The 26776-nt window shown below is 36.0% G+C and overlaps 10 protein-coding genes across 10 annotated transcripts; 6 read left to right on the top strand and 4 right to left on the bottom strand.

Moving 5' to 3' along the window:
• Nucleotides 1-3382: 3382 nt before the first annotated feature.
• B0P05DRAFT_476312 (uncharacterized protein) lies at nucleotides 3383-3544 on the bottom strand (the record flags this gene model as incomplete). The annotated part of the gene is made up of 1 exon (XM_051574898.1): nucleotides 3383-3544. A coding segment is annotated over one exon (162 nt), but the record flags the coding sequence as incomplete, so codon positions are not given.
• Nucleotides 3545-7744: 4200 nt separating this feature from the next.
• On the top strand, nucleotides 7745-9229 carry B0P05DRAFT_476477 (uncharacterized protein; the record flags this gene model as incomplete). The annotated part of the gene is made up of 4 exons (XM_051574905.1): nucleotides 7745-7807; nucleotides 7860-8732; nucleotides 8788-9080; nucleotides 9130-9229. The coding sequence occupies 4 exons, from the start codon at nucleotides 7745-7747 to the stop codon at nucleotides 9227-9229; spliced, it is 1329 nt and encodes a 442-aa protein (XP_051431787.1).
• A 309-nt stretch (nucleotides 9230-9538) lies between these two features.
• B0P05DRAFT_554815 (uncharacterized protein) lies at nucleotides 9539-10725 on the top strand. The gene has a single exon (XM_051579720.1). It carries the CDS (start codon nucleotides 9568-9570, stop codon nucleotides 10672-10674), a length of 1107 nt encoding a protein of 368 aa, XP_051431786.1. The 5' UTR covers nucleotides 9539-9567; the 3' UTR covers nucleotides 10675-10725.
• Nucleotides 10726-11623, bottom strand: B0P05DRAFT_554814 (uncharacterized protein; the record flags this gene model as incomplete). Its single annotated transcript, XM_051579719.1, has 2 exons — nucleotides 11601-11623; nucleotides 10726-11553 (listed from the first exon to the last, which is right to left on the bottom strand). A coding segment is annotated over exon 2 (365 nt), but the record flags the coding sequence as incomplete, so codon positions are not given.
• On the bottom strand, nucleotides 10726-12453 carry B0P05DRAFT_554813 (S-adenosyl-L-methionine-dependent methyltransferase; the record flags this gene model as incomplete). The annotated part of the gene is made up of 4 exons (XM_051579718.1): nucleotides 12017-12453; nucleotides 11601-11978; nucleotides 11439-11553; nucleotides 10726-11389 (listed from the first exon to the last, which is right to left on the bottom strand). Coding segments are annotated over exons 1-4 (1046 nt in total), but the record flags the coding sequence as incomplete, so codon positions are not given.
• A 206-nt stretch (nucleotides 12454-12659) lies between these two features.
• On the top strand, nucleotides 12660-15069 carry B0P05DRAFT_590104 (uncharacterized protein; the record flags this gene model as incomplete). Its single annotated transcript, XM_051582781.1, has 8 exons — nucleotides 12660-13135; nucleotides 13184-13241; nucleotides 13326-13332; nucleotides 13383-13538; nucleotides 13585-13644; nucleotides 13693-13905; nucleotides 13949-14075; nucleotides 14118-15069. The coding sequence occupies 8 exons, from the start codon at nucleotides 12660-12662 to the stop codon at nucleotides 15067-15069; spliced, it is 2049 nt and encodes a 682-aa protein (XP_051431783.1).
• A 462-nt stretch (nucleotides 15070-15531) lies between these two features.
• B0P05DRAFT_476440 (uncharacterized protein) lies at nucleotides 15532-17149 on the top strand (the record flags this gene model as incomplete). Its single annotated transcript, XM_051574901.1, has 3 exons — nucleotides 15532-15855; nucleotides 15920-16507; nucleotides 16550-17149. 3 exons carry the CDS (start codon nucleotides 15532-15534, stop codon nucleotides 17147-17149), a joined length of 1512 nt encoding a protein of 503 aa, XP_051431782.1.
• A 628-nt stretch (nucleotides 17150-17777) lies between these two features.
• On the top strand, nucleotides 17778-18687 carry B0P05DRAFT_554798 (cold-shock' DNA-binding domain-containing protein). The gene is made up of 5 exons (XM_051579717.1): nucleotides 17778-17916; nucleotides 17969-18027; nucleotides 18075-18083; nucleotides 18141-18327; nucleotides 18375-18687. Exons 1-4 carry the CDS (start codon nucleotides 17811-17813, stop codon nucleotides 18255-18257), a joined length of 291 nt encoding a protein of 96 aa, XP_051431781.1. The 5' UTR covers nucleotides 17778-17810; the 3' UTR covers nucleotides 18258-18327; nucleotides 18375-18687.
• B0P05DRAFT_459718 (uncharacterized protein) lies at nucleotides 18685-18906 on the bottom strand (the record flags this gene model as incomplete). The annotated part of the gene is made up of 1 exon (XM_051573993.1): nucleotides 18685-18906. A coding segment is annotated over one exon (222 nt), but the record flags the coding sequence as incomplete, so codon positions are not given.
• A 5087-nt stretch (nucleotides 18907-23993) lies between these two features.
• On the top strand, nucleotides 23994-24276 carry B0P05DRAFT_554782 (uncharacterized protein). Its single transcript, XM_051579716.1, has one exon. The coding sequence runs from the start codon at nucleotides 24005-24007 to the stop codon at nucleotides 24224-24226; it is 222 nt and encodes a 73-aa protein (XP_051431779.1). The 5' UTR covers nucleotides 23994-24004; the 3' UTR covers nucleotides 24227-24276.
• The last annotated feature ends 2500 nt before the right edge of the window (nucleotides 24277-26776 follow it).

Genomic DNA, 26776 nt, shown 5'->3' with positions numbered 1-26776 from the left:
AAATCTTCAATTCAAATGAAATGATGTCTTTATAGCCTTTATTCAATAGGCAAAAAGAGTATTTACTAAAATAGACTAAAAACTAATGAAAACTCATTTTTGGAAAAAAGAAGTATTAAGATCATTATACATGTAACTAACTCTTGTCTTTTATTTTTGTTCTTTTGAACCAAGATCTTTATTGTTCAGGAAGCTCATTTTGTAGCCAATTATGCCATCAAATCGGAAGAGAGACATTTCCTTTTTTTTTATCTGTTCGGTTTACTTTTTTTTTGCGCTCTTCTGATTTTAGGTGATACCGAAACCACGTGTAATATTCCTGGCTAGAGTTTTGTTGATTGGACATAATCAGGAGCTATACTTTATGCAAAAAGGTACAAAAGAAGCAAGTGTGTTTACATATATACGCGTTTTGCTTTTGTGTATTTGATGTCTGTTCTCTGGTCTTTATATTTCTGTTTCTTCTTTCTGTCAACTCGATCAAAAAGCAATTGCAGTTTGTAACCATTGGCAAAGAGAAAAAGCATGCTTATCAAAGCAGAGAATACATCTAACAAGCAAGGTAAAAAGAAGGCCGAGGTTTGAGACACCGAACACTCCTTTTGCATAACATTCATTGTTTATCATATTCAAATTTTCTCTTTTTAGCCTTAAGAACACCACGCATTGTAGCAAGAATTAATCTTAAAGGCTCCTTGCATCAAATGGTGCTAAAAAAAAGCTACTATTTCCTAATCAATATTTACTGAAAACGGTCTCTTTTCTACCAGTTACAGTGTACAATGAACTCTGGATGCAGATTTGAAGCCAACGCTCAAATAAACTCGACTTTTTCGTCTTAGCAAACTCATTTTCTTTTTGTCAGAAGTATCTAAACGTGATCCTAGCTCATTTCGGTTGGATCAGACCTACAATTGGTTATTCCAAAAATTTTTAGATGAGCTTTTTTTCCATCTTCACGGATCTCCGTGGATCCCCCATAGGTCAAAAAACAGATTTCACAAAACTGTCGAATCAATGGTATCATTCGACTTCTTGACTCGAAAGAGCATGTTCTAAATGAGGAAACGAACCATTTTAGTAGTCTGTTTGTCGAGTAATGGTGCATCAAAGAATGACTTGTTTGAGCAATGTTTTGAGTGTTTTTGCTATAGATTTTATATAAAACTTGTCAGTAATAGATCTCTCTAAAGGGACTTATGTTATTTTGAGTGCTAAAGAGCATAGAGAAATAGAACCACAGGCTTTTTTTTAACACAAATATGGAGCAAATGAACATGGAACATACCAGATGGCTATGCTGCGAAGATTGAAATGGAAGGCAATTCCGATTCTTCTCGCCACATCAAAATTGGAGCTTTGGCTGAGAACTGCCTAAAGATGCGGTTATCTTGCTTTGGTGTAGTGACAAAAGCTGTAAATCTTTGATTCCTAAGTTTATTGATATAATGGACACAACAAATTTGCTGCTAGAATATTGAGTAAATAGGCAAAAATGTTTATGGGTTTTTCACACTTATCATACCGCTTTTATAATACAACAATCTAACAAACGCATTCACTAAAAACTAGAGCCTCTGACGCTCGTTTTAAGTATTTATTCTTGTCGATAACTTCATTTTTTGTCCTGTAGTGTCAAAAAGAAGTTCAGAAGTTTTCAAATGAGCAATTTTCATAGGTAATAATACCCTCTGGTCGAATGGTCATTTCGGTCATTTCTTACAAATCGCTTTTCTTAGTTCAGATTAACTCTAAAGGTACCATAAATATTAGTAAACATATTTTTTAAGTATTTAAAGCGTTTATACATGTACGAAAAAAGATTTATGTTACCTTTGTATGCCAAGAAAAAAGAAGTAAATTTGTAGGAATAGTCGCCTTTCTTTTATTGCTATAGCGTTTATTTAGCTAGAGTTTTTGTTACATGTTTCAGGTATGGACCATCAAACAGCTTATTTGAATGGAATATTTTGATAAAAAGACACTTGACTTGCTTAAAGCAAAGAAAGGGAAAATTTGCTTATAAAAATGTCGAACTTCGCAATGCATTAAATCTAGTGCGAATAACCGTATATTCACAGCTATAATTTAATTACTCGCTTTATTTATAGTAGATATACATCCAGCTCAAAGATTTACAATCTTATTTACATGATTTAATACAGTTGCTTCAATTGGCAAATGTCTGTTAGCAAACGATTTACATCTAATTATGCAGTCATGGTCTTATTGATAAAATATCTTAAAATAGGTAAAAGACCTTATACATCAACCTGTCAACAACACTAAACAGATTAGAGATTGGCTGACTCGTTTAATACAGATCATTCTACAGAAGTAATCAATAAATTATCTGGACCAACTCTACTATTTAAGGTTTTTGTATAAAATAAAGACTTCTACAGATTATGTTGGGTCCTGATACAAGCAATTATCTATAAAAACGGACTTACTATTGACTCAATTAACTGCATTATTTATTTGACCTTAGTTTTCTCGCTCTTATTTTGATATTGATAAATTAGCATGGATGAACATGAATGAGCATGGGTAAATGTGGATGAACAGATAACAGTAAAGTTTTATTTTATTTTCTAAATTTGAAGCAAAAAAATAAGAAATTTAAAGATTTTTAGTTTCAAATCGTTTGATTTAATATCTCTATTCGATCCAGTTTAAACAAAAAAAGGTAAAATTCAAGTTTCTTTTACTTGAAAGTAATTACTTTTCAGAAGTATTTTTTTATCAACACAAATGGCGTATGTGGTGATCTGAGTACTTTTCAATACAAAATATAATAAATAGTCTTTCATCATATAAACGAATAATCACTTATAGCACTATACATCATAAATATAAAGTAAGCATTGTATAATGACAGTAAATAGTGGTAACTGGGATAATATGGATATTTACAAATAAGGAAACCATAATTGTACCTTTTAGATTACCAGGAGAATTAAAGGAGAATCTACGTAGTCAACTCCCAGGCACAAGCTGTCAAAGTGTTAAGTAATCAATAATCAATAATCACAATTAGTCAATAAATCAGATAGTATAAAAGACAACCTGGAAAAGATATATTTTAGGAAGAATAATCAATTTATTTTGTATTTCTTTGTTTCAGTTATATTTCATTTCACAACCTAAACACTACAGCATACTTGTGTATCTGCATAAATTCTGTCCAATCTATTGAGCTTATATAAAAAGCAATCTTGAGTATACGGCTTAATTTCGTCTAAATTACTCGAATTTGTTTAATTCAAGAACACCTAAACTAAACTAAACTAAATTTAAACTCTACTCAGGATAACAAGGATGAAAAATGTATAGAGGAAAAAGTGTTGATATAATGATATTGTTGGATGTATGTCTGTGGTCAAAGAAAGAAGAGAGACAGTTGATTGGTTGTTGGGAGAGGCAATGTGTTTGTGATAGCATGTTGCGTAGAAGAAATTTGCAATAGGATGGAATCAATAGAGGCCCATTTGATACTCCAATAAAATACAGAGCTAGTATTCTTAGCTAGTTTTATAGGAAGTCAGTCTAACGTGTGGAACAAAGAATCGGAGACAGTTGTAAGTTGGCCGAGCGCAGTATACAGATTGACATTGAAAAAAAAAAATTAACGAGAAAAGTGTGTGTCACATAAACAAGGCTTAATGCTTCCTCCAGGTAGTCAAACGGGTCGCCAGTGAATTAGATGAATGCGCTCGAGGTTTTCCATTGGAAGCCCAAGAACCCAGCGCTGTTGGCATCAATAGAGAATAGCATGGTCATAGTTGAGTGAGCTTTATTAGCAATTGTTTATGCAAGTCTTTAGGACTGAGAATGCCTCTCGTTTTGAAAAAGAATTAAGGGATAAGAAAAAATATCTTGTCGTGAGATGAATGCAGCAGGGAGAGCATACACAGATATGTTTTTTCCAAGTACGACAATAATATATTTAGTAGAGTCCCATCTATAGCCTAGCGTGCGACTATGCTCAGCACATTGGTCGAAGAGAGATCAAGAAGACCGCTTGGTAGCAATCAACACAACATCGTCTGTATATAATAAGAAATTGACAAAAGCAATGAACTAGCTGGCGGATATATCATCGGTTATGGCTGTAACATGCAGCAGTTGAGGAAGACCATTAATATGGCGGGTGTGTAGACATAATGGAAGAATGAATCTCCATAGTACCCTACTTAGTGGTGAAAAACTTTGCAACGTGGTATTGAGCAAACGAGCTTTAATCATGATATTTTTGAGCATGTCTTGTAGCAAGGCTAACAGATCAGCAGACATAGTGGTTTAGGATTGATGCCAGTTGACATTGAGGTCTAATGTGTCATAGTTGGATTTAATGTCCAGGAAAGCAAGTAATGGGAACATTTTATGGTGATAGCGTAGCATAATATAAGATTTGGCAAGACAAAGAGCTTGGTCAAAAGAACTTTTACATTCTCTCAAGCTATCTTAAGCGGTGTCTAAGGGCAACTCTTGGCTTTGGAGAAGCTCCTTGATGCATGTTTAGAGCGCTTTTCTGGAAGTAGTAGTCAGAGCAATTAGGTAATAATTGACTAGATCAGTTGGATTGCCTCTCTCATGAATCGGGACTACTTGTACGACTTGTCAACAGTGAGGCGTGTATAGCCAACACTAACACAAATCAAAAATACGAAAAATTAGGGGATTACTAGAATATGTGATATCTATATACAAATTAAAGCTAGACCTATAAAAAGGCCACGGTAGTAGCCGTAGATGTCAGGAACTTCTCATGAATGCAATGGATTTACAGAAAAATATGTGCATTTTAACATCCGCTAACATTTATGCCGACATGGCAAGTATGCCAATTGTGTACTCAAAAAAATATTTTTGAGAAAAAAATAGAAACCACTACTTTAAAATAAATCAAAATTATTTTCTACAATGACAAAAAAAAAAGTAAAAAATTCTTAATTTTCTGTTTTAAATTAATAAAAAAAAGTAAAAAATTCTTAATTTTTTGTTTTAAATTAATAAAAAAAAAGCTTGTTTTTCAATTTTTCTGTTCTAAATTAATGAACGAGTCTACCAAGTAGTAATATCTGTTTAAATTAAAAAAGCAAAATCAACATCTGGTAGACTCGTTCATTAATTTAGAACAGAAAAATTGAAAAACAAGCTTTTTTTTATTAATTTAAAACAGAAAATTAAGAATTTTTTACTTTTTTTTATTAATTTAAAACAGAAAATTAAGAATTTTTTACTTTTTTTTTTGTCATTGTAGAAAATAATTTTGATTTATTTTAAAGTAGTGGTTTCTATTTTTTTCTCAAAAATATTTTTTTGAGTACACAATTGGCATACTTGCCATGTCGGCATAAATGTTAGCGGACTTCAAGTTAATTAAATATTCTGATACTACTGTTTCATTTGTCGACTCTTTACAACTCGCAGCTCTGACTGTATTAGTCACTAGAGTGTCAACTAAGAAATTTTGGTTAAATTGTCAGAGTACTATATCTGCCCCGGAGCGCTTGCAAGCCATTTCTAGAGCCTTTTGGGCTGAGGTTTGGAGTTAGTCTCTGCAGCCAGTGGCTCGTAATATGATGTATCTGCCGTTGGTTTCGAAACCATCCTCCAGAAAACTTCTCTATTACATAATTCCTAATAAGTTCCCCTCACCTCTTTATTCCATTTGCAAACTCCACCCTGAGACGTTTTTCTGGAATAATCTTATTTTCAAGTTTCTATGGCCTACAGCCACTGTAGAGGATGTTATATAAGCACTTCTTATACTAGGCTTCTCCAAAATAGATTACTCACAGAAGAAGAACTTAAAACCATTAACATTGTCATTACCGCCCTTTCGCAAGTCTGGATATAGTAATTTCGTTCACAAAAAAAAACACTTGTTATAGAGGTAGTAGGTGGTTCGATTAAGAGGGGCTTTAATCTTTTAATTTAAGGAAATTTGTGTCTACATTTCTCTAGAGACTATGATCATTTATATGTGAGTTGCCTTAAATCTAGTGAGGATATTAATATTCCTTTCATTAGTGACATCTAGTAGAGATTGTGTTGTTTAATTGGGATTAACAGTTTCTCCGAGCATAATTAGCTTATTAGGTTCATGTCTTTGTTTGGTAATACATATTATTATTGTTTGCTCTCAATAAGATTTGTCAAAAGTCTATTAATGGTCTGTGGGTAATATACCGTATAAGCTCATTGGGTCCGAGGGAGTATTATTTCTGTTATTATTGAATTGATGTATGTAGTTCCTTACATTGGAAAGCACACTAGAGATTTGTCTTTGATAGTATCTCCTTTAATGCCTACTCTACCCTACAACAAACACGTACTGCTTTATAGCTGCTTGCAGATGAAAAGCAAGTGCGCGCAAGGCTGTAATCCTTCTCTCACTTTCACCTACTCATAACAGTGGCCTGTTTTTGATTTTATTTTATTAGTTTACTTGACACATATTTCTGTTAACTTTCTGTTAACTTTCTGTTAATTTTTTGATAACATTTTTGGTTTTTGGTTTTTGGTTTTTTTTTGTCTTGACAATATTTTTCTTTTCAATAATTATATTTATACAAACAAAAGTTTGGTTGATTTCTGATATTTCAACAGCAAACGTTTTAATAGTACTATTTTGAATAGCTATTGTATTATACAAACATAGATATGCAATACTTAGATACGCATTACACTTGTAACCAACTCTACAAAACACATGCTAAATAACAAATATACATTGAACATGTTATATCTAAAACATATACTTTCTCTTCCGCATATAGATAAGTTACAACCTTCGTTCTAACACATCTTAAACATAGATGTTGTAAAACAATGGACAGGCTAAACATGCAAGTACTTCCGATTGCCAAGTAAAAATATGTACTCGTATAATAATTACTTGTCACTCAAAGTAATGATGATCGTATACAAACACTTCTGCAATTCCGTGTTTCTAAATCACATAGTTCTCATCACTTTCATTTTTACTGACTTAACTACAAGCTATTTGTCTATAAATACAATTCATTAATTAGCTGAATGGGGAACAATCATATTTGAATATCACAAACTTCCTCTTTATTTTTCTCCTTTTTTTCTATTGTGATTCAATTATTGAGTTAAACAGTTATTTTTTTATGGCATCCTTTATGATGTATTCCCTTTAGATGACATCCCAACTAGACTAGAGCGTTGTATTCTCTATAGCTCGAAATTCATTTTTTAACTTTTTCATAACCAAAATAGATTACTTCAACATAAAAAGATGCATCCTATATAAAACAATTATTTAACAGAAATATGATTAAAGACTTACTAACCATACCCCTAATGTGATATTGAATAGCTAGCCTTTTTTGATCTGAAAACAACTTCTAGCGTGCTGAACACTGCAAAATAAGCTTGGTACGTCCTCTTACGATGCTTGCAAAATTTAAGAGTAGCTTTTCGTCTTCTCAAACTCCCCTCCACTTATGGAAATAATCTAGTGTCATCATTACCATAGATGGCATCTCTCCGAACTTGGGAAGACAACTTGAAAAGGGTCTAAGTCATAGAAATCGAATAAGCCACTGAAGACAATCTTTCAGCTAAATTCTATCCGGCGTGGTTAAATAAGAGGGCTCCGAAATTGATTTCGTGGAACTTGAATGCCCCTTTTCGTAACGGAAACAATTCCGTTTATTTCTCAAGACTTCTTTCCCCCTTTTTATCTTTCTTTTCCTCCTAGTTTATCATGTCAGAATCCCTTCCGTGGAACGAGGATAAGCCTCTTAGTCTCTCCCAACTGTTAAAACATGTTAGTACCTGACATAAATGCAAGGATAGTACTAACATGCTGACTATGATAGTCTATGCGATCGGTTGATACGCTTGTTTCAAACAACACTTTGCTTGACAAAATGGCTATCCATTTAAATGGTCTCTTGCGTCAAGATGAAGAACCTCAGGTGGATAAAGCTGTGCAGTTATTTGATAACATGTTTTTGCATGCTGAAAGAGCCATGTCTTTAGACAGTGACAAGCAAGTCTTGAACGTTCTAAAACGCCAAGTCTCGAGCTTTATTGGTGTTACACTCGGTGTCAAACCCTTTTTGGAAAAGCGGGAGCATCAAGAAAGTCAAATACTAGAAAAAGAAGAGGAGGAGGAAAGTGAAGATGACGCCAATGATGAAAAACCAAACAAATTATCTTGGAACAAAGCATCTCAAGGTGAGGCTAGTAGTTATCAAGGCGCTGCTGGTTGGTCTGAAAAGAAGAATTATTATGAGCAAAATAATAAGGATATCTATAGTCCTGAACGTGCCGAACATGAAAGACTTCGTAGGGAGTTGGAAGAAGAACAATATGGTCATGGTGGCCAACACGGTGAGCATGAAAGTGGTGATGAGGATGAAGAAGAGGAGGGGGATGATTCAGATGAATATGAAGAGATTGTTGAGCGAGTTGAAGTCAAATCACGTGAAATGGGAGGTGCAGGTGGCTTTACAGAAGTGCGTCGTCGTCAAAAGAAAAAGAAGACAAAGAAGTACATTGAAACCAATTTTAGCTACAGCCACACTTCTGGAGGTAATCCTTATGAAGGCGGATGTGGTAAACCTTATGAACAGCGTCCTCCCCGCCATCATATTCAAGTAACTGAATTCCATCCTCGTTATTTGGAGCGTCTACCAGAAGAAACCTTTTGTTTCCCTGTCTTTTTTCCTTCGGAAGACAGTTACCGTGTAAGTTATATATTTTTATGTATATACATAGAAAACTAATTATGACTGCTATCAGGCCTTTCACTCTGCTCTATCCACTGCCAAGCATACATTGTATGTTTGCGTTTTCTCAATGACTGATAATGATACAGCCGATGTTTTAAGTGATGCAAAGAGACGCGGTGTAGATGTGAGAATCATTACTGATAATGATCAAATGGATCCAACCAAGGGAGCTGATGTATATCGTCTCAACGAAAGAGCAAATATTCCTTTCAAATGTGATGATAGTGAGCAATTCATGCATAACAAGTTTGCAGTCATTGACAATAAGATTGTCATTACTGGTAGTTTCAATTGGTCTGCAGGGTAAGTTTGATGGGAGCCAACGCTCTTTTATTGACGTTTTTTATCGTAGTGCTCGTTACAAGAACCGCGAAAATATCATCATCACCAATATTCCCTCTGTGGTTAGAAGATATGCTGATGAATTTGAAAAATTATGGAGTTACTTTTAAACTTACATAATAAAATATACTATTGAAAAAAAAAATCTTTTATCTTCTACTGAATATGAGATCATTTCTACATATTTATATATCAATGGTGTTAACTTTATCACTTAAATTTCGATCTCTGTACAAACGATTGGCTTGTCTCACCACTCACAAGAAAAACATCATACAAAACGCGTAAACTTTGCTTTTTCTAGCAATTTCATATAAATTAAACAAGTTACATAATAAAATTGATACGTCAGTAATCCCAAAAAAGTAAGTTTCAAAAGATACAATTAATAATCAAGAAGATATAAAAGAGTAAAAGAGAAGAAAAGTATCTCTATAGCATCAAAAGCATGAACACTAAAAACGCCCTCTTCTCTGCCACCAAGATTGGTAATCTTCAACTTAAACACCGCGTTGTCCTTTGTCCCTTGACACGTTACCGTGCAACAAAAGAAGCTGTCCCCACCGACCTTCAAGTCGAATATTACAAGCAAAGAGCCTCAGAAGGAGGTTTATTAATCACCGAAGCCACTTTCATCTCTCCTTCAGCTGGTAGTTATCCTCAAGCCCCTGGTATCTTCAGCAAGGAACAAATCGAAGGATGGAAAAAGGTTACACATGCTGTACATGAAAAGAAAGCCTATATTTATCTCCAACTTTGGCATATTGGTCGTGCTGGTTCTCACCTTTTGAATCCTAACCACGAACCCACTGTTTCTGCATCTGCTATTCCTATCCAAGGTAAAGACATGTTGGGAAATGAATTTGATACACCCCGTTCTCTTGAAGTCAACGAAATCAAATCCATTGTGCAAGAATATCGGCAAGCTTCCTTGAACGCAATTGAAGCCGGATTCGATGGTGTTGAAATTCATTCTGCTAATGGTTATCTTCTGGATCAATTCTTGAACTCTAACTCAAACCAGCGTGCAGATGAATACGGCGGTTCTGTTGAGAACAGAGCTCGTTTTACACTTGAAGTGACAGATGCTGTTGTCGATGCTGTTGGCCCTGAAAGAACAGGTATTCGATTCTCTCCTGGTGGAAGCTTCCAAGACATGAAGGATAAAAACCCTGTTGAGACCTGGGGCTATGTGACTTCCGAACTTCAGAAGAGGCATCCTGATTTGGCTTATGTTCATTTTATTGAACCTCGTTCTACTTGGCTTTCAGATGATGATCAAGGACGCTCTGATTCACTTGAACCCTTCCGTAGACTCTGGCAAGGTCCTTTCATTAATTCAAGTGGCTTCTCCAACAACAAGGATCATGCTTATGACATTGCAGAAAAGACGGGTGATTTGATTGCTTTTGGTCGTGCTTTCATCGCCAATCCTGATTTGCCTGAACGTCTCCGCAATGGCTGGGAATTGAACAAGTATGACAGAAGCACTTTCTATACTCATGATGCCAAAGGTTATGTTGACTATCCCTTTTACAATACCGACAAGAAATAAGCTCTTGTGTACATAATTCGTTTTAGAGCTTATAATTGTATACATAATAATAAAAAACAAATATTTAAATGTACTGTACAATATTATTTACAATGTTATTAATCATCATATCCATCAGCAAACTGAGAAATATCATTAAGGTTTTCTGGCCCTAACTCAATTGTATCTTCGTCCCACTGAATCACTGAGCCTTTAGTTTCCTCATGGTTTTCAGGGTCAATGGTAATAATGGAAAGTACGGAAGGCTTCTCGTTTGGACTCACCATAGTGTCTGAATGTGTTCGCTTTCTACTCTGAGATGACGAGGATGCGCTTTTGGTCGAAGGTACTACAGAATATCGCCGAGTTGCATGCAGCATAGACTCCACAACGTCTTGATGATGGTACTCGGTAGCACAAAGTGTCTTTCTTCCCCAACAAGCATAATAATCAAAAAAGGAGTGGTGTTGTATGATTTCTTGTGCCATTGCATCTAGAATTCTATCGTATTCATCATTGGGTATGTTGTTCACTTGTTCGAAAAAAGGTCGATAACTTTCGCATGCTGTGCGAAGTGAGTTGCGTGCCATATTGCCAATTGTACCAGGAAGATCAAAATAAAGCTGGCGTATTTGACGATGGATATCTGCAAACTCGCCTATTTCTTGAAGAACAGTAAACATTTTCTTGGCCCAGGCAATGTCTACATTATGTAGATTTTTCATGCCACAGATAACTAGAAATCATAAATAAGTTAGCTCTAATATATAACTAAAACACATTACAATGCTTGAAAAAGTCATGTGTTATAGGTCCCATTTGGTAGAGCAATGGATAGAGTTCACGAAGTTCAATATAGCCTCCGGGTTTCAATAATCGCTTTATTTCATTCATGACAGTCTATATTAACAAGTGTTAGTTTTTGATCATGTATATCACTAACTTACCGTCCAATCCTCTTCAGAAAAACAGGTATAAACATGACGCATGTGTATATAATCAAAATACTCGTTGGGAAAGGGTAAACCATTCAATATATCATGCTGACTAAAAAAAGTGTTTGAAGGCTTGATGGTGGTGGGGTAAATGGGTGCAATATCGATGCCGTAGAACTGAGTCTCTGGAAACTCAGTGGCCATTTCCAAGATCCATGTACCTGTGCCACAAGCAATATCTAGTACTTTGGGCTGAGGTAGAGGCTGTAAATCCCATTGCTGTGCATTACTACTACTTGAGGCTGAATTTCGTTTCAGCTGTTTCAGTGACAGCAAATCTCTTACTGGCGATGAGAAATTGCCTCCAAATAAAAATTTATAAATAAAGTGCTATTTTATTAGTAAAAGCATCAGTATTTGTGTCTTACCACTTGCACAAGTCGATCTTGCTCTATCTCGTCATTGGGTAAAATATATTTAGTGTTGTAGCTTTGATACTTTCTACCATGAAAGATATAATCGTTTTTAATGCTTTGGGGTAAAGTACTCGTTGGTGAAGGTGGCAATGACGTAGTTCTATGTAATGCTGTAAACGATGACATGTTCATTTCTGTATTATTGTTTGAAATGGACATTGATGGATTGTGCTTTTTTAATACAGCTATGGTAGATGTTGTGCTGTTCTTCTCGAGTACATTTGTATCTTTCAAATGTTTCTGAAAAGGCTGTTTCAACTTTTTAGACGGTGAATTACCCATGAAAGTATCTACTTGTCTCTTGAAAAAATAAAGAAAGAGAAAATAAGACAAAGGTATCTAGATCTATTTATATAAATAATAAAAAAGAGAGAAAAAAGAAAAAGAAAAAGAAAATCGAAAGGGAGAGCGCCGTAATGAAAATCTGTCTTCAGCCAATCAAATGCAAAATTTATGCGCGCTTGAAATCTCGATTTATATGCTTTTGAGACAAGCATCGATCTATGTTTCACGTGAGTGTGAATTCTTCAGAACCTATAAAAATAACAGCTCTATTTTCTTCCCTTTTTCTTTTTATTTTTATCAATAATTAAATATGCCACCAAACCCTACGCGTGTTCCTATTAGAAGAACTTCTCGTCGTTTCTCTTCTGCCCATGTCCCTTTACCTGTCTATCTCGGTGTTGATATTGAGCTGCGTGATGATAATACAAGTCTTTATGCTATTTCAGTTCATGATGGTATGTATTCCACCGACTACTATCAAGGCGAATTGAAAAAACATGATCTTTGCAAGTCTCAAAAAGAGATCATTGTTGAAGCCTTTACCAAATTGCATGAAATTGTTCAACTCTATGCTATGGCTCAAAACTACAAGGTCCAATTGATTGCTTGTTCTTACGACATTGGAGTCCAGTTTTTCAAGAACCAAGAAGAGCTTATTGACCTAGAAGAGGTTATTACCATGTCTGAATATTGGCAAGAATTAGACGCACTTCCCTTCCGAGTTGAAACACACGCTGGATCTGCAGATGAGCGTGCTAGTGCTGCTGTTCGTAAGGCTGTAATGTGGTAATGTATCTGTTTTCTCTCTTTTTCTTTTGCTTATAACTTGTGTAGGTTGAGTCCTAAATATCCAGGTAATCTTCCCCGTATTTCTGTCGGTTATCGCCATGAGGTAAAGTTCATCTTTTTTATGCCCTATTTTTGTGTCATATTGACGTCTTTTTCTACCTTTTGCGTAACATTCGGATATGTTTAGGTTGAAGGTAAGTCAAAAGAAATAAGCATATGAAGACTAAGGAGTGCGTGCCAATAGTGGATTTTAATCATATCATTCATATGGTCAAGTGTACAGACTATGAGCAAACTGTGTCCAAGAAGACCTGGGACCTGTTCCAGAATATGGCTAGTACCTTTAAAGAAAGAAAACTGAAGGTTTCTTTCTTTAACTCTACTCCTCAAGGTGGAGGAGGTAAGACAACAACTATCATCACTTAACGCTCACCCCTCTATGATAGTTGCTTTAATGCGTCATGCTTTGGTAAGATTGCTTCATCTGAATGATGTGAATGTCCATTGTAAGTGTGTAGTACAAAAAATATAAGGTTTTGTTTACATGAGTTTAGGGTATGTTGCTCGCCCCAAGCCAGAAGTGTTTGATATCACAAAAAGAAAGTTCCATAATGTCCTTCAAGGTGTTGCTGACCCCCATGTATGGTTGTCTGATGAAGACAAGCAAGTCTTCCTTGATTGGTCTGATGAAAATGTCAGACGTTTTTGGTTAGACGATAAGGGACCTATTAAAACCTCAGATGTTATTGTCATTGACGACCCTCAAGGTATGTTACACAAATTTTCCGGCTTATACTGACTATAGTGTAGTATGTGGTATTATTCCCTATATTCGCAAATATGCCCCCAATACACGTATCATTTTTAGATCCCATATTGAAATCAGGTCAGATTTGATTAGGGATCATCCTGAAGGATCCACTGCAAACACTTGGAAGTAAGTCGTATGATATTATTTTATGGTACTAACGTATACAAGTTTCTTGTGGGAATTTATCCAACAAGCTGATCTTTTTGTTGCTCATCCTATTAAAGGATTTGTACCTGATGTTGTTCCTGAAAGAAACACTGTCTTGTTGCCTGCAGCTACTGACCCCTTAGATGGTCTCAATAAACCCATGAATGACTGGTGTCTCACTTATTATCAATCTGTCTTTAACCGTGTCTGTGTTGATTCAGGTGTTAATGAAGTTGACTGGAACCGTCCTTACATTGTACAAGTGGCTCGTTTTGATCCTTCCAAGGGTATTCCTGATGTCCTAGAATCTTATCGTCTTTTGCGTCTCAAGATGGACGGTGAATTTGATGATATTCAAACACCTCAACTGGTGATCTGTGGACATGGCTCTATTGACGATCCTGATGCTACGCTTATTTTTGAACAAGTGCAAAACATCATTGATTCTACTAAATTCGCTCATATTGCCAGTGACATTATTGCTGTTCGCTTACCTCCTTCAGATCAACTTTTGAACATGATTCTGCGTGGTGCTTATATTGCTTTACAACTGTCTCATCGTGAAGGATTTGAAGTCAAGGTCACTGAAGCATTGTACAAGGGTGTGCCTGTAATTGCTTATGAAGCAGGTGGTATCCCTCTACAGATCAAGCATGGGAAGGATGGCTACTTAGTGCCTATTGGTGACGTAGAGCAAGTGTCAGATATCATGCATAGCTTATTCAAGGAACCTGAGTTGCATCGCAAGATGAGTATGGCTGCAAAGGCTTGTGTGACTGAAGAATTCTTTACTATCTGGAATGCCATGTCCTGGCTTCATATGTTCCTTGAATTGACTGTCAAGCAGCCTGATGAAATTCATCAACAGGGTGGTTTGCTCAACGAAACTACTTTGGATCACACTAATCTTGGTAATCAACGTAAAGTATCAGAGCTTTGGAGAGAAAAGTATGGATATCATCGTGAAGAATAAAATAGTATTTTATTTCTAATATCAAAAGTTCGTTACCATATTCAATCATTGCGTGTGCTTGTTAAATTATAAACAGATAGATAAAGAATGAGTAGAAAAAGAAGTAAAAGTGAGCTTCTATTTTCCACACACATATGTATATATATATATATGTTTTTAATGGTGTATTAAAACCACATATTTGACACTAGAGCTTGAAAAGCAATGCATATTCTTTATTTCAACAAATTTATTACAAGGCAAAGCGAGTCAAACCTTGGCTGTAGGTTCAAAAGGAAACTGCAATTCTTTATGACGTATGACGTGCCCAGACATTGAGAGATTTCCACTTGTCAAGCAAGATCGCTCTACTAAAAAAAGAAACCATCTGCAGTCTTACCATTTCTGAATAAGACTTTCTCCTTAAAACTCCACTTTCTCTTTTTTTTTTATTGTTTTCCTCTCGAGATCTTGCCATGAACTATGATACCCCATCTTGACTCTTCAAGTGTATACCATGCTAATACCCTACCTTCTATCCGTACACACTTTAAAGACCAACAAACTCGCTTTCAAACATGTCCTAATATTAAATTTCAACATCAACTGCATATTGTACCAATGATAGAGCAATTGAATCCAGACAAGGATCGAGTTATCCAACAAGGACTTGTCTTATGCACACGCACAGAACAATGGTACACAAGGAAAAAGACAACGACCCGAGAATTACAGCTACGAAAGACACGGTTACGATGGAGACGATTTAAAGCTGTTCTTAAACTAGATAGATTAGAACTCTATCATGTTTCTGTAAGTCATTGATTTTAAACATGACTTACTGATTGCTTCTTTCTTTCTTTTTCTCTAGAAACTGATCATTAACACACAGAGGCTGGCTCACATCATCTATCTAGACAATCAACCACCTCACCGTCGAGTCAAATTAGCTATGATTTCAACTCAAGATGCAGTCTGGTCATTGGAATTCATGGACCGAGATACAAAATGCTTGATAGCGTATCATTTCCAGTCATCCCATCTATCAGATGCTCAAGCATGGTACATGTCTATCTACAACCTATTACCCTCTACACATTATTGCAAAAAACCAATACCTTCTTATGTCGATATCCATGTTCTACTTGAGCCCAATTTACTAAAAGAACCATTGCGTATTCGACTTCCTCTGGATTATTTAACCAGTCTCTATGAACATTTTGATATACGCACACGAGACATGAAGCCTATTTTGTTGTCTCTCTTAGAGAAGAATGAAGCATTAAGTCACATCAACTGGAAGAGAAAGAAACTCAAACTGTGCTGGAAACACCAAACTTTAAATCATTCCACTGAATGGGTCAAAGAAGAAACCAGTCTGATTAGTCCTTCATTGATCGAGAAAAGCCACAGCCTGGAATTACATGTACTAGATCAAGAAGAACAAGATACGAAAAAGGTATGTATTGATTTTGATGGCTGTATTATATAATACGTATAGAGCACAACATTTGATGGTCTTTTAATTCAAAAGATATATACCAACAAGAAGGGGAAATGTAAGAATGTCTATTATTACTCAGTTCTGTATGGACATCACTTGTTCTTTTTCGATGGTCTTTATTATTTTCAATGCAAGAAACATGACGAAAAGAAAAAGAAAGACGCAAAGAAACAACACTGGTTCTCTGCTACCACAGGCTTCTTGTTTCAACAAAGAAAACTCACAATATCCAAACAATCCAACCACCCCAATAAGCGTACACAATACAAACTAGGCAGTGTCGAGTCATCGCCTCATCTCAAGTTATCCAAGCCTGAACTTATACCACCTCCAGACCCTTCCAGGCTGTTGAATGCCAAACACGTGATTGATTTACATCGAGTAGAATATGTTGAACCATGTCATCAAGACAAAATTTTTATGCTACATATCAACGGCACATCTTTGTACTACGAAGCACCAAATACGCAGATCATGCTAGAGTGGGTTACACTGATAAACAATGCTTTCACTCTGGACCGTCTTTTACTTTATTTCAATCGAGATCAGCATAGACAAATATTGGTATGTATTTTTATGTTTAGATCGTACTGTTAATAAAGTAGCTTTCTGGACCTTTGTATGTGAAGCATAATTACAAGCATGCATTTCGACTTCAATACTGTATCCTAACTAAAAACGAACATAAACAAGGCTTGTTGATGTTTGATACCATGAAACGCAGCAAGATAGATATACTGGGTTGTATTTCCAGCAAAGATCAAATGGGCCAAACAGAACGACAAGAACTCGAAATGTATCAAAAAAAGCGAGTCTTGATTGGATTAGACAATGCGTTTGTTTATTCTGGTGATGAATGTGTACTAGACCAATTTGTCTTACCAGTGCAAGAACCTTCAAGGTACTATAGAGATGGTGTAGTTGAAGGTGGAGATAATACAAGCGATTGTGTATTTGTTATTTGGCAGATAGCCAAACGACATATTGTGCCTGATTTTCGAGAATATCTATCTTTGTTGAAGCGAGGACATCGTTTAGGAAATCGAGGCTCATGTTGGGTATTTAAAGCAAGAAGTAAACAAGAAAGAGATGAATGGATTTGGGCATTACATATCGAATTTGGCCTATTAAAACTTTAAAAAAACGTCATTTATAAAATAAGGCGTTTGTTTCACTTTCTCACTATATTTAAAACTGTTATTTTTTTTTTCTTTTCTTTTTCCTTTTTTTTTTTACTCTTTTTCTTTTACTTATTCTCATGTCGGCACAAGAAGGCACCTTTCGTCATAAAGGACGTGTCAAGTTTTTTAATTCTACAAAAGGGTTCGGGTTTATTTTACCAGAAAATAATGATACTATGGAAGGTGTGTGTATATATATATATATATATATTGGTTTACTTACTTTTTAAAAAAGAAGTATTTGTTCATCATACAGCAATTCATAATGATGGAGGATTTAAGAGTTTAGCAGAGGTAAATGCACTTTGTCTCTTTGTTTGATATTTATCTTTTTAACATAGGGAGAAGAAGTAAGGGAGAGTTTTTGTTTGATCATATAAAGTTGCATTAATTTTATTGTTCTTTAGGTTGAATATGATTTGATCCAAGGACCAAAAGGTATGCAAGCTTCTCATGTGACTGGCCCTGATGGCGTTTCTGTCAAAGGAGATTCTCGAACTCATATTCGACAATATCCAAAGTAAAGAAAATCTTGTATATATTCGTGCTCACTCATATTTAGTCAAAGGAGAAACTATTATGGACAAGGCAATGGTAAAAAATGACAGCATGAATCCTTGTACCTTATATTGCTTTGATAGGTTATATGATGGACCCTTTTACTGCACAGACATATGGATATGGCATGATGCCAGCGTATCCTTATATGCCACAATATGGTCAACCATCACCAGTGATACATTATCAACACTATGGATACGGTAATAACACAACTTCAACTATGCCTGGATTTGACGCCAATATTGGTTATATGCCATCGGGTGATCAACAAGATAAAGAATGAATTTTTACAATCAATATCTTTATTACAATATATATATATATACATATATATAAAACAATGATTTATGCAAATCGGATAGGAAAAGAGGTTATATGGTTAAGGTTTGCCTTTTTATGAATTAAAGTGCCTAATGGGATATCATCTTCATCTTCTTGAGATTGCTTTATTCTCGCTGTAATGGATGTCTGCATGGCCCGCACATGCTCATCGTCAAGCAAAGTGACGAGCATTTTTTGTAAATGAATACTTTCTAAAAGCGGTAGTGAATTACGACGGAGTTTCTGTTGTGTGGCACGGTAAAGGGACCACTTTTGTTGTGTGTCTTGAGGACCATCCAGTATGTCAGATGGTGGAATATAGATAGCACGACGGTGCAGCCGTTTATTGAGTTGGTCTTGTTTATTAGGTTCGTCTAGAAGAATGATAGCCCTTCGTTTCTTTTGTGGTGGTGAGATCATTGGAAACATTTTGGACCATTTAGCAAAGCTGTCTGTCAGTTTAGTGTCAACCATTGAATTTTGAAAAGGAGAGTATCGTTTAGTGACCATGAAAGAAAGAAAGAAAAAGAAGATAATAAAAATAAATCAGAGTTTTTTTTTATATAGATGCATGACAGGGCTAGAACAATGCCAGGTAATCCGTGTTTGCTACCGAGATGGGTATGCAGGTCCAGACTAAAGTTCGGTGTATGGCATGGCGTATCATACAAGTCACGTGACATGATACTGAGTAGCACACGAGAGACCAAAAAGGGGTTGCTACGCAGTTTGATACGAAAGATACACATTCGATTCAAAAAGCTGAGATGTCCTCTTTTTCTTTTGTTTGGTTCTGTATGAATTCAATGGCATCATGACTGGATTAAGACTGAATAAATTTTATATCTCACTTAAAGATGGATAGTAAAAGTATGAGGTAAACCATAATAAAAAAAAATTCACATTTGACATATTAGTGTGCTTTGAACTATTGCATATCTAAAACCCGGAGCACATCAGCATGAGGCACAAAATTTGAAAATTAGGAACAATGTAAGGTCCGGTATACATTTCATAAAACGCAATCAATTAGAGCCTCCAATAAGCCTCAAAACCTTTTGAAAAACGCTTAGTCTAATATCCTGAAATAAAGCATACATAAAAGACCATCTTCAAGCAGAAATATGGCCTATTTTGAAATAATGAAAAAATTGCCAAAAGCCTGCCCCCTGACGATTTTTTCTTTTTTCATGAATTTGCGATTTGACAGCGATATAGCAAAATTTTACTATGCTATGTATGAGTAGAAAATGTTTGTCTTGGAATGTGGAATACACTGAAAGTGTCGGATTTCAAAAAGCATAATAAAAAGTGCACGCTAGGATCCATAAATGTTTTTAACGTTTTTGAAGTATAACTCATAATTTAAAGAGGCAATGTATAGTTTCTTTTATATGATTAAATGTGCCTTCTCAAGAAGTATAAATTCAATCAGTATAGTTTTTTGATAGCTCTTTGTTTTATCTACTTTTTTGTCCATTTTGTATTTTTTTTTTAAATGTGTTTAATTGAGCCGCGTACACTAAAAGTAATAGTCAAAGTGAAGAGGCGGGTGCAATTAAAATGAAAGTTAATAAAATAAAGCGAAATACACTAGACAAAATAAACTAAACTAAAATAAAATATATAGAAAGAAAGAAAAAAAAGTTACATGATTGAATGGCATTGATCCTCTTCAATAGTCTGACGAACATTGAATCGGATGCTTGCTAATATGGCCGTGGGTACAATGGGGGTCTTGTCAAAGATAAATCTCATATGAGCAAGCCAGATTTGTGAAAGAGTAATTATGAGAATTCTGTATGGTTTGATTCCTTTCCATTGGCAGTACCAGTTGTACGAGAAGTCCAGGGACAAAAGAACCTCTTTGATATCAGAGATGAATGTGGTAGGCCATAGGAACTCGAAAATTATTTCCTGCCATACCTTCTCTTTAGTTGGACAATGAAAGAGCATATGGCTAATAGAGTCAGTGGTAGTTAAACACACCGGACAGAAGGGAGAGTCAAACACATGAGGCATAATAAACTGTAAGAATCGACGATGAGGAACACACCCCAAGATATACTGGTATGTCACATTACGTTGAATGGTGGTAAGAGACAGAGACCAAAAGAATTTCCATTTCACTTCTGTAATATTTCTCAAAGCCAAAGGAGGAGCCATAGACGAGAGAACTGACTGACGAAATGTCTTAGCCGATGCCTTGACATTACAAATACCTTGATCATCTTGAAACCGAAATTGGTTGATCAAAGGCGCAAATGAGACCGTTGAGTCTTCAAGTGGAGCAGGACTACATACAGAGCTAAAAAAATGGCTGAAGTTTCAAACTCCCAGATGCAAGACCTTTGAAGACTGTGGGGGGAGTACGCTTCCAATGAAGTAATGAAGGATCACGAGTATCTTTCCAGTGAACAAAGTTAAGTCTAGCATCAACTTGAAAGACATCTGACACCATCATTTTCTTGACACGTAGGGGGACAACGAAGGACGAAGAAGGAGGAACGTAAAGCACAGCTTGCAAAGGTAGGACCATAGCGGTAGCAGTATTAAGGCTAGCATTAGCAAATGATCGAGGAAGACAATCAATGGCACGATATAGCATATTAATAGTGCCAGTTCTTTGTTTTTTCAGCCCTTGTGTACGAGAAGAAGGAACCAACAATGAAATCTGATGATATTTGCAGTCATTGATATTTCGAATATGAAGGCTAAGTAAGTACGAGACCGGATGAGCATCAATAGTATCTTGATCATACGCCAACAAAGGATGCAGCCAGCGAAAACATAAAGCCGAGGCCTGAACCTGAATATCAATTACTCCGAGTCCACCTTTTTCTTTTGGCAGCGTCCATACTTTCCAAGGAATAACAGGAACTATATTCTTACGCAAGAATTGAATGGCCAAAGATTTCAATTGTTTGAAATCAGCAAGCGTCAACGGAGTAACCCGCAAGATATACCATATTTTAAACAATATCAGTGAATTCAAGACAGTGGCTCGGCCAACCACAGACAATGAACGTGTAGAGTGGATTTGTATGGCAGTCTTAACCTTTGTTATCATAGAACCCATAAAATTGACTCTTTGAATACGGCTTTGTATAAATGGAAAACCCAAATAAATTAAGGGTTCATCATCTTCGACAGAGTGCAAATGCTTGATGCCCATTTGAGAGAGTGGAGCTTCCCAATAAGTCCATGTATTTCTGCCAGGCACCGAGAAGGCTTCCATCTTTTCATGGTTGAACTTTGCATTCGAGGCTTCGCAATATCGAGTCATATTCAGTTGTAGCCGAGCAAGATCAGTGGAATTATGTACAAAGACCAGAGCATTGTCAGCGTAACTAGAAGCTTCGTCCGTTTAGTACCCATTATGTAGCCTTAAAATTGATGATCATGGAGAATGGAGAGCAAGAAAGGTTCAAAAGCCAAATTATACAGAATAAGAGAGAGAGGATCACCCTGTTTCAATCCGCGTAATTTAGCAACTTCGGAGGAGAGATGACCATTGATGTTGATTCGAATAAGATTATCGCTCATTAACTTGTAAATGCATTTAATCAGTGGGGAATGGAAGCCAAACTTTTTCATCACTTTCTTCAAGTAGTGTAAATTCACTCTGTCGTAAGCCTTTTCTTGATCTAAGAGAAGACCAATATCAGCATTCAAGGTACTAAAATCAGGACCATTATCAAGTTGTTCAGCGATCGACCATTTCCTTTGAGAATTTTCCATTAGCAATTGACAGATCATACCATTTTCAGCGACAAACCGCCCAGGAATAAACCCCAATTGATAACGGCTAATAAGACGAGAAGATACCTCCATGATTCGACGATTGACGATACGTGTAAACAGTTTGTAATCCGTATTTGCTAAGGACAAAAGACGATAGTTCTTCATATCCGCAGGATCACCTATCTTGTACAACAGACACATGACTGATTCATTCCATGACTGGAGAAACTTATTCTTCTGCAAAGCGTCATTATAGACAGTCGATATCAGATCATGATATGGAGGGAATTTTATAACCAAATACAGAATCTCATATGGCAGTCCATCTGGTCCTGGACTACTCTTACGAGGGACATGCTTGCTCTCTTTGAGTATGTTATCAACATCAATAGGCTGCATAGGTTTCTCCTGTTGTTCTGATGAAACCTTCGGCTAGTAATAGATCAAGTCATAGCCCTAAGAGCTACAGTGTCAGTGGGAGAAGGAGTAAATAGCGAGGTATAAAATTCAGTTGCTATACGAGAAATATCATGTTGCTCTTGACAAAGCTCTTCAGTCACTGGATCTCTCAATTCAATGATGGATCGCTGATTTTGTCGAGATACTTGTGTCCGCTTCAAAAATCCTGCAGATTTCTCTCCATGTTCTCTCCAAAACTTGCCAGACTTCAAAATCTCGATCTCTGCTATCGACTGTTGTAAAGACTGGATTAGGGAATTGACATGATCCAAGCCTTGAAATATCAGTCCTCTATGCTTCTGATGCCGCATTGCTTTGTTCCTATTAGATTGCAATTTATGCAATTGTTTTTTCCTCCAGTTCAGATCTTCCTTCTGATAGAATAGAAGATCAAGCGTTGTCAAAATCAATATTTTCATAAGTAATAATACCCTTTGGTCGAAAGGTCATTTTGGTCATATTTTACATGTCACCTTTTTTGCCCCAAATCAACTCTAAAGGTACCATGCATGATGGTAAACACTGTTTGTAGGTATTTAGAGCATTTATGCAGGTATGAAAAGGCCTTCTGCTACCTTTATACGCCTAAGAGAAAGACAAAGATTTGCAGTAAAACTTGCGTTGTTTGCTCTAGAATGGGACTTTTGAACCCATTAACTTACAAATACCTAATAACTTATTTATCTATTCTAGAAACGAGTGGAAAGAGGCAATCGGTTGGTTATAGACCAGTTGTTGTCTATGTAAAAACATTACATGGATGGTTGTATTGAAAAATACAAAGTTTTGGCTTGATGTTAGTAATGACACTTTTATAGAAATACAAGGCTAGATGTGAGGAGAAGAGTGTCCATGCGTATGATCACATGCAATGGAGCATCAGAGGCTTTAAATTCAGGCGAATTGGCCCAAAACTGACAGTCTTGGGGCTAGACAAGTTATTTCTTTGTGTGTGTGTGTGTGTCAAAAGAAGTTGGGAAACAATGAATGGTAAACAAAGCCCCTATGATGAATAAGCTCAATGGAGCTTATGTCAACTAGTGGTAGAGAAACTCATTCTACTGAGTTGTAATTGGCTGAAAAAGCAAACGCTTTAGGAAACGCAGTGCCAAATACAGCAATTAAATCAAAACATTCAATAAATCAAGTTGTATCATCATTTACTCTTCTATTTTATTTTATTTTCATGTATCCAAATTTTCTGTTTCTCTTATCCGTTACGTTATGTTCAGCTCAACAATTGATGAAGCTACCTATCATTGAACATAAATATACAAATGTTTTACAAAAACGACAGAATATACCTGCTATACCTTTATTTAATGCCAATGCAAGAGAATATTTAATCGAGATTGGCATAGGAACACCACCTCAAAAATTCAACCTAACATTAGATACCGGAAGTTAACCATAACAATAGGCATTAATTAGGCCAATTACTTATCTTATTAGTTCGGATCTATGGATAAACGCATCCAAATGTTCGCTGCAATAAAAATGGAGCTTTTGCTGAGAACTGCATAAAGACGCGGTTATTGGACTTTGGTGTAGTGAAAAAATAAAGATCGTTGCTTTCTGAGTTTATTGATGTAAAGGACGTAGTAGCTTTGATGCTAAAATATTAAGCAAATGGACAAGGATGTTTACGAGGTTTTTTGCTCACATTTAATGCAAATCATTAGTTATCAAACATCTACCCACTGTAGCAATTGTACTAAATTAGAGCTGTGAATAAATGGTAATATGTTTTGCCTTTCTTCGTCAGAGATATGGACAGAAAACCCTGTAAACATTTTTGCGTATTCACTCAATATTTTAGCAGCAAAGCTGTTGTACTTTTTATATCGCAAACTGCCATCTGGTATGTTCTACATTCATTTAGTCCACATTCGTATTATAAGAATGCCTATTTTTTTTTCTATATCTCCATGCTTCTTAGTACTCAAGACAATATAAGATGCTTTAGAGAGATCCATTAATTGCAAATTCTATATGGTACTTAGAGCAAAAACGCTCAAAACACAGCTTGAACGCACCATTCTTTAAAGTACCATTACTCGACTACCAGACTACCAAATGGCCTCTCTTTTTATTCGAAACATGTTCTTTGGAGTCTAGCAATCAAATGGTACCATTGGTTTGGCTGTCAGGTGAAATCCATTCTTTTGACCCATGGGAGGTTCAGGGAGGTTCAGGGAGGTTCGTAAAGATGGAAAAAAAACAAGAATTTTTCGGAATGACCCAATGTAGGTCTGATCCAACTGAAACCAGATAAGGCAATGTCTGAGTACTTCTAAGAAAAAGAAAGCGAGTTTACTAAGATAAAAAAAAGGCCAGTTCATTTGAGCATTGCTTTTAAATCTATATTCAAAGTTCATTGTACACTGTAATTAGTACAAAAGAGACCCTTTTCAATAGGTATTGACTAGCAAGTAGGTACTTCTCTATACATTATCTGATGTGCAGAGTATTTCTAGGTAAGGTCTACTATAACACTCGGCATTTCTGAGGCTAAAGAGAGCAGCTTTCAGCGTAACTAACGATAAATGACTTGTAGATGTAGGGTCTGGCATTTTAAACACCAATCTTTTCTTTTTATGCTTTAATTATGGTTTGTAAATGTTAATAAAGAGAAGACGCTGCACAAGTACAAGATCTAGTCAACGACAAGTACTGGATGTAAATTAAGAAAGACAGCATAGACGAAGAAATGTACCTACCTTTTCAACAGTTAAAAAAAGAAAGAAAAAAGAAAAAAGAAAAAGAAAAGTTGCTTGTTGTGTACTACATGATAGCAAGAAATCTAAAATTATGCATGCATAAATGAGCAGATTGAGCCTTCTGACAAGTATAAAGCTGCAGGTGTATAGATAGAATCTATGAAGTAAAAGTCTGACAAGCTCCATGGAGAAAATGTTGTTTATTCTTCACATGTATTTTGCTGTTTTGGATGCATTTACAGCAGTTCTTCACAGCTGTTTGGCATACATTGTTATTACTTTTTCTCTTATTGTTTAAAAAAAAAAAAAGGCTCATACGCTAGCATTTCATTCATTCAGCGAACGTGTTTAAATGGTGCTTATTTCTCTACTTGTCACTGCTTTAAGCATACTTGCAGTATTTTTATTATTATTGCCATTTCACTGTATCTTTTCAACCTACTTTATGCTTGCGCACAAGTTAACACCAAATCAAACGGGTCACTGCTAAAACCAAGACTCAAATCAAAACAAGCTAAACCAGATCTATTCCTGACATACCAAACGTACCCACGTCTCTCTCTCTCTCTCTCTTTCTTTCTTTCACCGAGGACAAGAAGCATGTAAATCGATAATTAATTTCTCTCTTTTATTATATCATTCATAACAATAACAACAACAAAAAAAAAATAAAATAAAATAGAAGTCTATTAGCCAGCCTTCTCCTCCTTATTACAGAGAAAGAAGACTGTTTCCAAGGGTAACCATCGTGGAGGTTGACTTCAATCTACCCTCTTCTCTATCTTACGGTGCGAGATACCACCCGACACCTCTCTTAGAAAGATAAATCCCCCTAAGAGACGCGTCTCACTGAGAGCCGAAACTCCCAGCAAGATAAACCACCCTGAGAGACAAAGCTCCCAAAGAGATAAACCGAGGGAAGACCATACCTAGCAGATGCGAAGGCCCTAAGGGGTTAATTCGACTAGTGATACAGGATAGAAGTGCGCGTTATGCAAACATAAAAGTGGAAGTGCCTTTCCCACGCAACTTCGTTTTATTTTATTTCAATCCACGTCGAAACCTGCCTAGTGCCATAAAGACAACTTGTCGAAGGATCGCCCACACCTCGTTAGCATCCTCACGGATACCTCACATTTTGGTTGACAGTACCATCTCTTCCATACCACTTCCCAAAAGAACGAGATGGTAACAAGCGCGTAGAACCGGTAGGCACCCATAGCCCTACACATAAGCCT

This window comes from Gilbertella persicaria (assembly GCF_025201335.1).
Source record: "Gilbertella persicaria strain CBS 190.32 chromosome Unknown B0P05scaffold_41, whole genome shotgun sequence".
In the NCBI taxonomy this organism is placed as follows: Eukaryota; Fungi; Mucoromycota; class Mucoromycetes; order Mucorales; family Choanephoraceae; genus Gilbertella; species Gilbertella persicaria.
Note: the sequence above shows the minus strand (reverse complement) of the source record. Positions and strands in the feature narration are given on the sequence as shown.